Source organism: Mesitornis unicolor, unplaced genomic scaffold (assembly GCF_000695765.1).
Source record: "Mesitornis unicolor isolate BGI_N332 unplaced genomic scaffold, ASM69576v1 scaffold25930, whole genome shotgun sequence".
Taxonomy (NCBI): Eukaryota; Metazoa; Chordata; class Aves; order Mesitornithiformes; family Mesitornithidae; genus Mesitornis; species Mesitornis unicolor.
The window spans coordinates 28,808-41,377 of NW_010157984.1; the positions used below are offsets into that span (position 1 = coordinate 28,808).

At 44.2% G+C, this 12,570-nt stretch overlaps 1 protein-coding gene across 1 annotated transcript in view; it reads left to right on the forward strand.

The window, feature by feature from the left end:
- The window catches only part of CPS1 (carbamoyl-phosphate synthase 1, mitochondrial), a 35,853-nt gene extending 24,979 nt beyond the window's left edge, over positions 1-10,874 (forward strand). Inside the window, exons 16-20 of the mRNA XM_010182116.1 lie at positions 2,336-2,480; positions 2,862-3,072; positions 4,140-4,338; positions 6,463-6,639; positions 10,744-10,874. Of these exons, the coding sequence (XP_010180418.1) occupies positions 2,336-2,480; positions 2,862-3,072; positions 4,140-4,338; positions 6,463-6,639; positions 10,744-10,866 (855 nt within the window). The 3' untranslated portion in view covers positions 10,867-10,874. The remainder of the gene's footprint in view (positions 1-2,335; positions 2,481-2,861; positions 3,073-4,139; positions 4,339-6,462; positions 6,640-10,743) is intronic.
- The last annotated feature ends 1,696 nt before the right edge of the window (positions 10,875-12,570 follow it).

Genomic DNA, 12,570 nt, shown 5'->3' on the forward strand with positions numbered 1-12,570 from the left:
GAAAATGGCCAAATGACAGATCTGTTAAATTCATGAGAAACAAGTCATAATTTGAGCAAGTGTTTCAGCAATGCTGGTCTGAAAAGAAACAATGGGCTATATTCACCTACTTTCAGGAGTAAACGGCACATGAAAAATGTCAAGGAAGGGGAAACATTTGAAATGCTGACTGATAATGTGGTATCAGGGACAGAAGCTGGGAGGCTTGGACGGCTGCTGTATTTCTGTCTACACAAGCTTTTGACCTAGCAAAAATACCTTCTTTAGAGATTTAACAGGATGACACTCCGTATTTGACATCCACCAGCTGTCTCTGGCTATGAAGAGACAGCTCTTTTTCTGTAGCAAATCTGGAACTGTTTTTTATAGATTTGCTGTGAAAAGTAAACAGATAATTGAGGAAGACAAAATAAAAGCTTTTCTCCTTGTCAAAACCGCAGAATTTCAGGAAACAAATCTCTCTCAGTGGGTCTCTCAAATTCTTGGTTTTGTCTTTCACTGATTTGCTGAACCTTTTAATCTTCCATGTGTCTCTAGAATAAAATACTGCTGACGCCAGGAAGAGCTGTATGTGAAAATGGTGGTTTTGTATTCCTCCATGCGTGACTCTGGGTCCAGTGTGCTCAGTGCTGAACAAACACCTGCTGTGGGTGGACAGGACTGACAGATGCAGGAGGCGGCAGCGGGTGCATCAACCCCGTCCTGCGGATTGATGGCTGAGGTTGGAAGCACTTCGCTCGCCCGAGCTCACATGTGCTCTGTGTTTAGAGAAAGCAGAAGATCACCCAGAAACCCTGGGAGTGCAGCTGTCTGAAAAGCTTACATAAAAAACATTTTTCAGTAGGAAAACGTGGTTTTGATCAGAATTTCTTAGTGTTTTTTGTTTGTTTGTTTTTTTAAAAAGCTTTTGAACATTTCTTTTCCCGCCTCCCCTGAACTCTGTAAAACAGCTGCTCTTTATACACTTCTTATCGGTAAAATTTTAGGAGTGAGGTAGTTCAGATTTTTAGTAAATTTTTCATATTTCTGAATTTTTTTTCCTACCAAAATGCTATTTCTGTTTTACTTTCTAAGTAAATGTTTTCACTTCTCAAAAATTATACTACAGGAGCTTTAGCATTTTGAATGAAGAACAGTATTTCAAAATTTACGGTGCAAAGCATTTTAGATCTCACTGAATTATCTCGACATAGGATACTCATTTCCACAGCCCAGCAGGATCTCTGTTCCTTTCTGTGATGGAGATGATCTGTAGTAATTCTGTGAACAGGACTTTCAGACCGTGGGCTCTGAATGGTGTATAATTCGGATAACTGAGCACCTGTGGGTGTTTCATAGCACAGCTAGCTCAAGTAATCTGGCCTGGCATTCGTGTCTCCCAGGTCTGCTCATTTTGAGTGAGAGAAGGCAATAGATGGTAGCACAGGAGCAGTGTAGGTTGTTCCACAAGTGTGGTTAGGTGTTCCTGCTATGTCACCGCAAGTTCAGTGCCTGCTTAGGCCAGGTGCAAAGTCACTCCTCAAACTATTTTGTGTGTGTGTGTGTGAGTTTGACAACTGAGCTGAAGGACAACATTTGAATAACAACTTGAGCGAACTGCAGAAGGGAGCAGACTGAAGACTGACTCACGGGCAGCATTAAAACAAGAAGTTTTGCTAACGGATGGATTGATAATGTGCCTGTTATTTTTCTGGGATTTTATGCAGGAATTGATTAATGTTTTTTATCTGTTAGTGTTAAGGCCATTTAATCACTTAAGTTATGCTCTTTTACCACCAAACTGTATTCTTCATTTTTGCCTTTTGTGCTGAGGAATGCTTTCAAGATGAGTTTAAGAATAAATCACGAATCTTGCTTCTGGTTACTATGCCAGTGATAAGCATCATTATTAGTGCTATTAATTGTGTAGTGTTTGCTGGTACCCTCACTCCCCATTGCTTAGTCACTTAGCTTTCTGCAGAGTTCTATTAAAGTCCATGGGGCTGCCTACGTATAAAACCAAAGGCGTGTGTATATTGCTGATTGAAGCCTTAGATATTTTTATATTCCTATTTGTTATTTATATGCCATTGCAAGCTCATGTGCCCTGCTTTTTTTCCCCATATCACATAAATATTTTCTGTGCCTTTCAAATGAAGCTAATGCAGATGCTTTTTTTTTTTTAAAGAGAAATATAAATTGCTTGTCATCGGTGCTATGAACTTAGCTTATCTCCATCTTTCAATTTTTGTGTTGGTCTGGGATGACTGGAGATAAGCCACGGAAATCTTAAATATGAAACATGTTCTAATAAGGTTTTCTTGTTTACTGTTCATTTTCCCTAACATATTCCCAGGCATTTGCAATGACTAACCAAATTCTGGTGGAAAAGTCAGTTGTTGGCTGGAAGGAGATAGAGTATGAGGTTGTGAGAGATGCTGCTGATAACTGTATTGCTGTCTGCAATATGGAAAACATTGATGCTATGGGGGTTCACACAGGTAGGTTTGGGCACAAGGTGGCTCTGTAGAAATGGCTCCTTAACTTTTTTTTATGCAGTGCCCTTCTGCCTGCTGTTGTTGCCATAGCTGTGTGGTTGCTGAAGTGGGTTCTAGAAATGCTCTTCAGGTCTTGCATTCGGGCATGAAATAGACATTGTTAGGTTAAACCTACCCCTATAATCCCATTTCCCATAAGATTGTATGGCCTCTCCAACTCTGGGCTTGTAACTGTCTGTGCTTTTCATCAATTATGCATCCACAAGTTTGAATGTCTGTGGTCATTACTAGTAATAGGTTAGTAAAAAAGTTCCCTACGTGGCTAGAACTTACTGCCACTGCACTGCTTCTCATTTTCCTTCTCTGCTACCTTGTGGCCAACAGGGGATTCTGTTGTAGTGGCTCCAAGCCAGACGCTCACTAATGAGGAATTTCAGATGCTGAGGGATCGTGCCATCAAAGTTGTCCGACATCTGGGCATCGTGGGAGAGTGCAATATCCAGTTTGCTCTGCATCCAACTTCCCTGGAGTACTATGTCATTGAAGTTAACGCCAGACTCTCGAGAAGTTCTGCTTTGGCCTCCAAGGCAACAGGGTAAGACTGTTTGAAAAAAATGCTAAAACTATAGAACAAACAAATGAATAAACAAAACCCGAGAATTGCAATAAGAGGTCGGTGTACTATTTAAATATGTAAGTGACAGCTGCAACGAAGAGGAGTTCCTGCATCTGCTTTCTGTCCAATGAAGACAAGGAGGCACAGGCTTAATTTGCAGCAAGGAAGGCTGAAGATGGCTGTTAGGGGAGAACTATGGAGTGGTCAGCTCAGTAAGGTGCAGATTTCTGCATGGAAAGCTTCTAAGAACTGTCCTTGTCAGCATCTGCTAGGATTGACCCTTGGAGAGTCGGTCCTGCTGGGAGATGGAAGAAGTGGGCCCTCCAGGTCCGCTCCAGCCTCCCAATGCTGTTACTACAAATGGAAAAACTCCCAGGATGGGGGGTGTGTGTGTGTATGTGCGAGCTTCATAGCTGTCCTCACAAAGCATATCCACTGTATCCATATGTTGGCTGCAAATCATCTCTGCGACCCAGAGGACACAGTTATTAATGAGCTGTCTGTCAGATTGATGCAAATGGTATTGCTAGCTGCCTTTGTTTTGTTGGCTAATCACAAACTAATCAGGATAAGGATGGTCAGAACAGGCTGTTTAAAAATTGGCTTCTTAATTGCACTTTGCAGATGCTGTTGAGAGGCACAAATTAATCTCTAATTTGCAGTTCTCGGCAACGCTTGCGGTTGTTGAAGTGCCAGAGCAGACTGGAGATAAGCCATGATGTTGGACAGTGGGTGTTTGATTGGGGGATTTTATGGGGGTGACAGACTTGCAACAAAACATATATCTGTTTGTGGTCTCACTGTGGGTGCAACACATTTAAAACTGATTTTGTAGATAATAAAGCAAGTCCCATATCTAGGTAGATAGCTTTACAATGGGCTAAGGTAGGAAGCTGGATGGACCCTCCTGCACGTGATAACAATAACCTTCCATTGTGTTGAGGAGGGAAAACCACCTCACATCTGTTCAGTTTGATCCACTCCTGGGATTTGCCAAAAGCAAAGTACTTCCCACTGTACCATTCTCTACCTTTCCTGTGTGGCAGGTATCCATTAGCATTCATTGCTGCCAAAATTGCCTTGGGGATCCCCTTGCCAGAAATCAAGAACGTGGTGACAGGAAAGACCTCTGCCTGCTTTGAGCCCAGCCTGGATTACATTGTCACCAAGATACCCCGCTGGGATCTGGACCGTTTTCAGCACACGTCCAACCGCATTGGAAGCTCCATGAAGAGTGTAGGAGAGGTGAGTGCAAGGTTCTCCGCTTCCATTCCAATGCTTGGGAAGGTAATTTCTCTTTCTCGGAAACTCTCAGAATATCTGTCTTTGGGGACCTAATGGCTTGTGAAGATATTTACTCAGCTGAAATTATTTTAATCCAGTATTATAATTAATTTGGTTCAGTTAGAACTATGGGATCTTGTATGTCACAGTTTGGATTCATAAATGGTTTGACTGTTAAGGGAAAAGACCACTTTGGATCACATGAGGTTGACTTCATTCTTAATGCTGACTGCAGGACTCAGTTATTTTTTGTTTGGGGTTCTGTAGTGGTGGTTGATGAGAGTATAACTTCAGGAGCAGTGGTCTAAGACTTTCAGTGATGTCGATGAGCCACAGATCTCAGTTGGTTGTTCCCAGAGTTATTTGTCATCTCTGTTAAAAAACAGATGCGAAATCTTAGCCTACTTCTACTCTTGAAATCCAAACACAACCTGTAATCTTGCTCTGAAGTTTTGACTTCTCTTAGTGATTAAGTGTCTTATATGTAGAACATGACGGTGTGACTTTTAAACCCTGATTTTAAGGTGTCTGGGACAATAACAGCATTTTCAGGCTGCTTTAAGAGGAAGGAAATGAAGCAAAATGGGTAAATTACCCACTTAATTAGCTAATTACATATCAGCTACCAATCAGCTGCCTTTTTCTCCTAATGCTATTCAAGTAGTTATTTTATTAAATTATTTTGACAGATGAGACCTTCCTAACATCAATTCTACCTTGCTGAGACGACAAGCCATCATCACAACTGGAAGGATTAATTAAAACTTGATTTTCCAGAGGCAGTTTTGGCTTTTAGTGGCAATGGGGAGTTTTTTCAGTGAGTTTTTGCTTACTGATAGTAACCCTCTCTGCCTAGGGGTTTTTGGACTGTTCTGTGGAGCTGGGGTTCCTAAATGCAGTTGCCTTGTGCGCCATCAACTCTAAACACTTCCTGGCCGTACACATTTACGGGAGGAAGAATCGAGTCCTTTCAGTGGTCATATCTCACAAAAGTAGAACTGCATGAACTCCCTGTCCTTCTCAAGGCGGGATACTGGGTAAAGGGAGAGGGAAATGTAGGAAGAGTCAGTGCTCCAACCATACAGGTCTATGACTGCTGGGAGGGTGAACTGAAACAGGGATGGAGAAGCTTAAGAGTGGAGGTACTCAGCAAGAAGATCTGTGAGTAGAAGAAGGCGTCTTTGAAGCAAAGAGCTGCTTGCTGCTGTGTCTTCTCTATTAGTATTGCACGGTCATCTCCCTAGGTCTGAGCTTGAAGCCAGATCGCAGCACCTACTGCATTTTTATTAATTGAGCAGTCTGGCCTGCTCTGTTTTTTTTCCTGAGCTCTGTTGCGCTGGGCAGTGGGCCTAGAGCTGTTAAAAAAGAGAAAGCAATGTTACTTTTTTCCTCCTGACGTTTTTTAACGTTGTGTTTGAGGAGATTTTTATGCTGTTAGGGTTTCACCGTGCTGGGAAATAAAAATGTAGAGATTTGAGAAGGGGCTCTGTTACCTTGCAGATTTCCACAGAGAAAGGCATGTTTTCTTATTAGATGTGATGTCAAGATTGAAGGAGGGAAACCCCAATGCTGCCATGCCAAGGAGGAGTAATCCTTTAAAAGAGCCCTCACAGGGGAGAGTCACTGTTAAATGTAATTTAAAGGAAGAGGAGCAGATTTCTTCTGAACCTTAAAATTCCCCCAGTGAGTTTCTATCTCTAACAGATTGCTAACCAGAAATACCCTTCTGTTTTACTACACCCATGCTGCAGCACGATGCCTCCCTCCACTAACGTGCTTCATAGCAGTTCATAGAGGAGAGCAGGAGTTTCCTATCTTACAGTCAGGGAGACGGAAGCAGAAAGGAGTCACTTGTCTGAAACTGTTGATAATATTGGCAGAGTGAGGCCTAAAAGTGGGACTCCAAAGGCTCAGTCAGCTGTGCCTGTCTTAAAGCCAGCAGAGAGGCTTGGAGAGGAGGTCTGAAGGCTGTAACCTTCCTGTGTGTCTATCTTTGTGGATTAAATTTGCACTCCTCTGTTACAGTTTGGGAGAGAGCTGGGCAGCGGCTCACCATAGCTAATGTGGAAGTGCTCTCTGTTACAGGTCATGGCTATTGGATGCACTTTTGAAGAGAGCTTCCAAAAGGCCCTGAGAATGTGCCACCCCTCTGTAGATGGCTTCACTTCACAGCTGCCCATGAATAAAGCGTGGCCAGCCATCGTAGATCTCCAGAAGGAACTCTCTGAGCCATCCAGCACTCGGATATATGCAATCGCCAAGGTAATAAAAGATAAAAGCCCTTGACCTATGTCCCTTGAATTATAGCTACCAGATTGGGTCAACTGAAGTGACAGAACTTGAGTAGTTTTCAACTCCCTGCTTCCCTCTTTCAAGCACCCTGGGACCAACTTGTATAGGATCCTTTGTTTTGAAGTACAGATGTTGTCTATCGCATGCAATTTCTTCTGCAGAGCATAATAGCTGCGTGGGTATATGACTTTAATTTTTCCTTCTGACATCTATATTTCCCTGCATCTCCTGTATTCAGCTAATGTGTTTGCCTTTCGGTACAATTTGAGCCCGTGCTCATTGCGTTCAGCAGCTGGTGCATTCCTGTGTCCTGGCACTTCAGGTTTGTAGCTGAGTGTTGGTGGAGACCTGGATCGCTTCCTTCTGTTTGCTCCTATGATATAGTTGTGTGCTAAATACTGGCTAATGTTCCTCCCTTATTTACTCTAGTGTAAGTGTCAGTCAAATTTGGACAGTTTTGCAGATTACCATTAATTTACCGGAAGGGAGGAAAGAAAAAGTGAGCACACTTTTGAGAACTGAAATAAAGGATGATAAAGAACGGCAAGCTGCAGCCTGGGCCTCTTTGCACTGTCTTTTGCAATTGTTGCATTGGTATTGGCTTGAAACTAAAAAAAACCCAACAAACAAACAAATTAAAACTCTGATAAACTTAGCATACAGGAAATTCCCTGTTCTTTCCAGTGTCTGGGTAATGGGGCAGTATTATTGTAAGGGGACCTAGAGAGTGAAATTATTTCTTCCTTCAGCTCCACGGTCTTTGCCTGTGTACATGACATGGTAAATGTGAGGTTAGTTCCTTTACAAGGTAGATGCAATTTCGCTCTTCGCTGCAGCTGACTTGTCCATCTGTCCATACCCTCTATGGAGGGGACAGCTGTCTTTTATAGCTCACACTAATCTCTGTGGATTGTTGGGTTTTTGGTTTGTTTTTTTTTTTAAGATTGCAAACCTTACTGGCAGGGAATGCCAAGTTACTGGTTTTTGTGCCCCTGACTTTGCGTGGTGAAGCCCTTAAACCCCTTGTGCTCGTGTGTAGATACATCTCGTTCCATCCTCCGCATGAGCGTGGGGAGCTGAGGTTGTGCTGTATTTGTAAAAAGGTTTTCACGTAGCTGCTCCTCTTATAAATGGCCTGAACGAAAAGCACAAGATGTTCTATAATTGTGTGGCTTGTCCAGCTGTTGACTCTCGCTTTTCAAGCTGGGGAAGTGTGTGTCTTCATAAGTGTAGAACATCCTTCAGCAGCTGTGCTTGGTCTGTATTATAGCTTTTTCTTGTGACCGAGAGAAAAAAATCTTGCTTCTTGTCTCTTTGAGTGGCTCAGAGAGCTTTTATGAAAGGTTAATCTTAGCCCCATGTTAACATAGGGGATCTGGGGAGATGAAGGTGATTTTGGGCCCCAGTGAACACTCTGGGTGTTCCCAGCTGGTGGCATTTTCACTGGGAGCTGTCAAAAAAAAACAGATCAAAGTCTTAATCCCTCCCTATAAAGAGCTGCTTCTGCCTGACACAGTGCACTAATTCATCTCCATTAATAACTGAGGCAAGCAATATCAGTAAGAGGTACCTCTGGCAGCTGAGGCTGCCTGCCTGGAAATCCCTTCCCAGCTTGCTGACATTTAAAAGCCAACAGTTAGTGCCTGTTAGCCCTCAGCTTTGTTTGAAACAGGATGGAGCTTCATTGTATATCTTCTCCTTTTCCCCAAGCCCCACTAGTCAGCTCTCCAAGTTTGTCCTTTTCTCTCTCCTTTGCCTGTTGTATGATGAAAAGAGTAACTGTTCAGGTGAAAGGGAAGGGAGTTCAGCTGCCATTCAGAGCTATTACTGTTGTAATGGGACTCCCTGTTGTCATGTAAGAGAAGGCACTAGGAGAGAGGTTGAAACAGATGAGACTTGTTCCTTGGCCTGAGTGGCCTGCCTGATCAGGGCTGCTCAGGTTGTATCAGATCTTTTCTGGACCCTCTTAGGGATTGTATACAAGTGGTCTTGTAATACTTACGCTGTGGATTCGATCCACGCTCTGTTTCACTCCAGGGCCCTGGTTGTAGTTGTCCACACTACGGACATGTTAGTTTTCACTTAAGCTCCTGTCCACAGGCAGTTAAATACTTCCTCTGGTGAGGAGCAGGGATGGGACTGAAGGAACAGAGGTGCTGGCCCTAGAGACAGTACAGGTTTATTGTACAACCCTCTGTTGCTTGGCCTGAAGATCAGGTTTGCTCTCCAACTCACAGTGTAAAGGCAGTCCTATAAAGCCCTTGGCTTCCCAGTGTGAAGCCAGTGTCTACTGGATGGGGCGCTCTTGCAAGTGAGCAGGGCTCTCAAGTCATGCTGTCCATTTTAACGTGCCTCCCACGTGGTTTGTGAAAATACTTGGGCAGAAGAAAGACCTGCTCATGTCCCACTAATGTGGCAGTGTGACCTTCCCCTCCCATGCAGTAAGGAATCAGGATGGGAGGGACCCCTTACCAGTTGTCTCATACCAGTATTGTACCCAGAAATGTGTGAGAAGCCCTGCCTTGTTAGCAATAGTGCTCAGGGACCACAGTGATGGCCCCAGGCTTCTCCTTCCAGGTGTCTGGAAAAGCAGTGGCTGTTGAGTGCCAAGCACTAGCTGGAGGTTTGGTGTGTAAGTGACTGGTTACTCTAAAGGAGCAACATGTGCATTAGAGACTTTCACTGCTGCTTGTGAGCAAGCAGGATATTCGAGTCAACAGTTTATTACCTCTCAAAGGTAACTACAAGAGAATAATTGTGAGAGAGAGGCCCAGGCAAGTTGCCTGGAAATCCTTTAGAAGAGGTGGAAGGTGACACCAGTATTTTGTAGTGCCTGATGAGAACCAATGCCCATCCCTTGTCAGTGTGAGTGGTGCCTTCTTGGACCACAGCACTGAAGCTCGTGCTTCACAGGTATTTCTCTTGGCTGGCATCAAGTCTCCACATCCCAGCGCTGAGGCGTGCAGTGTCGGTACAATGCTGTGTCTGCAGCTTGATCTCAGAGGAATAATGCTGGGGTGCAGTCGGCCAAGCTCATTCCTGGGTTAATGCTGGAGTTTTCTTCAGTGGCATTGCTCTGGCTTTATTCCAGGGATGCTGCCCTGCAAGAAAACAATTAAGCGTGGTTAGTTAATGAGCCTGATTATGTTAGCTCAGCAAAGATACCGTGCTGGTATTATCATTATGGTTGGTGAGACCCAAGAAATATCAGAGATGGAAGATACAACTGTATTATGTTGAGGGACTATTTAGCATATTCCTCTGAGATTTATTTTTAATATGCAGTGTCCTGCAATCCATTGTCTCTTGAATTACTCTGCGGGGTTCCTTTTTATCTGATGGTTGCAAATAGTTTGATAAAAGTAAAATAATAATAAAAAAATTAGTCCTAGCAAGATAATGCAGGGGAATTGGAATGACCTTGAGATTTGTTTGAGATACAGAGAGAGAAGCCTGAGTTATGCTGTAACTGCAAAGTGTTACCTGGGACTGGACTTTGCCTTGCTTGAGGCATATTTCAAGGCCACATGTTTAGATTCTGCCTTGTATTTCAAGGGCAAATCAAATTTATGCTCCAAAGCAAAGAGTTCCTCCACAGCTGAGAATCTGGACCCTCCTGTTTAACATTTGCATCTCGGAGGTTGGCAGTAGGTCTGAGATTCAGGCAACTTGAGCAGTAAGGGTTGCAGATGGAGGACTTGGCAGTGCAGGCTGCATAGTCCTCACTATAGGTAGGTAGAGCACATACTCAGTGGCCACCAAGCCTTGTTGCCATCAGTTTGCGTTTGGCTGCTGGCTCTGTGAAAAGCAAATTATTTCTCTCTTGCTCAAACAGAAGCCAGCTTTTGGTACTGAAGCATGTGCAGAAGTGGCTGGTGCCTCCCTACACTGCTTGAGGGGCATGTTTTCTGTTGCTGCAGGAGACTGGATCCTGGGGTAGATGAACCTTTGATTTGTCCAGCTTAGTCTACAGTATTTTTATGTTCTATAGTTGCTGCTACCTATTTGTAGACTAGATTTGTATTTGTAAAGCACATATTAAAAGGGCTGTTTGGCATTGTCCTCCTTTTGCAGGCCTTGGATAGTGAAGTCCCTGTGGATGTCATTCACAAACTCACAGCCATTGACAAGTGGTTCCTGTATAAGATGCGTGGCATTGTGAACATGGAGAAGATCCTGAAGGAAGGGAACAGGTAAGAAAAACCTTGTCCTAGGAGACAGCGGTCCTTCCAGAGATCCTCCTGCTGGAAAACCTGTGGTGGACTGTGAGCACAGATGCAGTCAATGCCGAGCAGTTTATTTCAGTGCTTGGAGTAAGCAGTGTTGTCTCAAAACCCAGTTCACTGCCTCACCCAGACAGAGGAAATTTCTGAAAACACTCTTTTTGGTAAAATAACTCCTTTGAGTGCTTAGGCATCTTGGTTGTTCTTGGACATTATGGAATTTCTGCATTATTTTGGAAGATCCTTGCTGTATCTCTGAGGCTAAGGCTGGGAATGAGCATGGCCTGCAGTGAGTAACAGCAGGCTGTGCTTGTGTTCCTAGGATGGAGGTAGACTTCAAACACTGGACTGTTCCTGACTTACTACACCTGAGGATCACATACATAGCATTGCCTGGCCAATTGATTTTTAAGCTTTTCTGCCTTGCTGTGATCATGTAGTATGTGTTGCTTTTGTACTGCGCTTTCAAATATCTACAATTCCAGACATATTTAAATATAAATCTCCTTTCTTCGAGAAAAATGACCATATAAAACTAAGCGGGAAAGATAGGAGTAAATTAAAGCGCTGGGCTGTATTTCAGCTCCAGCCTCTCGTTGACGTGAGCTTTACCTTCATGGTTTACGAGGTTGAGCGAGCCTCCTTGCTGAGTTATTGGCTGTGTGTTGGCTGGTTTTTCTGCTTCGGGTACCCGTTGTGTTAGCCGCTTTTCACCACATGATGGCACTGGGAGCGCACCACTAAGGTGCTGGTTCGTTCATCCGCTGTGTTTGCTGCTGCCCTGACCAGCTGCACGGCTTTGATTGAGCAGCTCTTGCTCTCCCTTGCCCCCCCCGGAACAAGCTGAGCAAAAATAAATGTGGAAGGAGGTGTTGAAGAGAAGGAGTAGCTTGATTATTTACAGAAATCTGTTGTCTGGCTGCACAAGTTTCTGCCCTCTAACATCCGTGTCATGTTGTATTTGTCTGGAGCGCCCTAAATATATACGTGCAGCTCCTGAGGAAGAAAAACAATATATCCAGAACTTCCTCACTGCTAGAGTGGCATGCTCTGGAATGATGCACTTGGGACCCCAGAGGTTGGCCCCATCCTCAGCTGGTATAAATCCAGTATCACTCCACAGAGGCTGAATGTGCTGAACTGTCCTATATCACTGAGGTTGCTTTCCCTTTCTCTGTGGTGTGTGACAGGCAATAATAGTACCAGCAATGTGATCAGTACCTGGTACCATCCCACACAGTTTTTCATCCTTCTGGTGACTAGGCAGCAGACTGTATGGCCAGCCTGCTACAGCAAGCCCTTTTGCAGTATCCAGCCTTGCATTTGCATCATATGCAACCACTGTTGGTTCCCATCTACAAGAAGGGCTGGAAGGAAGACTCAGGGAACTCAAGAGCTGTCAGTCTGACCTCAGTGCCAGGGAAGGTGATGGAACAAATCATCCTGAGTGCATCACACGGCACATGCAGGACAACCAAGGGATCAGGCCCAGTCAGCATGGGTTCAGGAAGGGCAGGTCCTGCTTGACTGATCTTATTTCCATTTATGAGGAGGTGACCTGCTTGGTGGATGAGGGAAAGGCTGTGGATGTTGTCTACCTGGACTTTAGTAAGGCCTTTGACACCATCTCCCATGGGCATCATCCTGCTGGAGAAGCTGCTGGGCATGGCTTGGACGG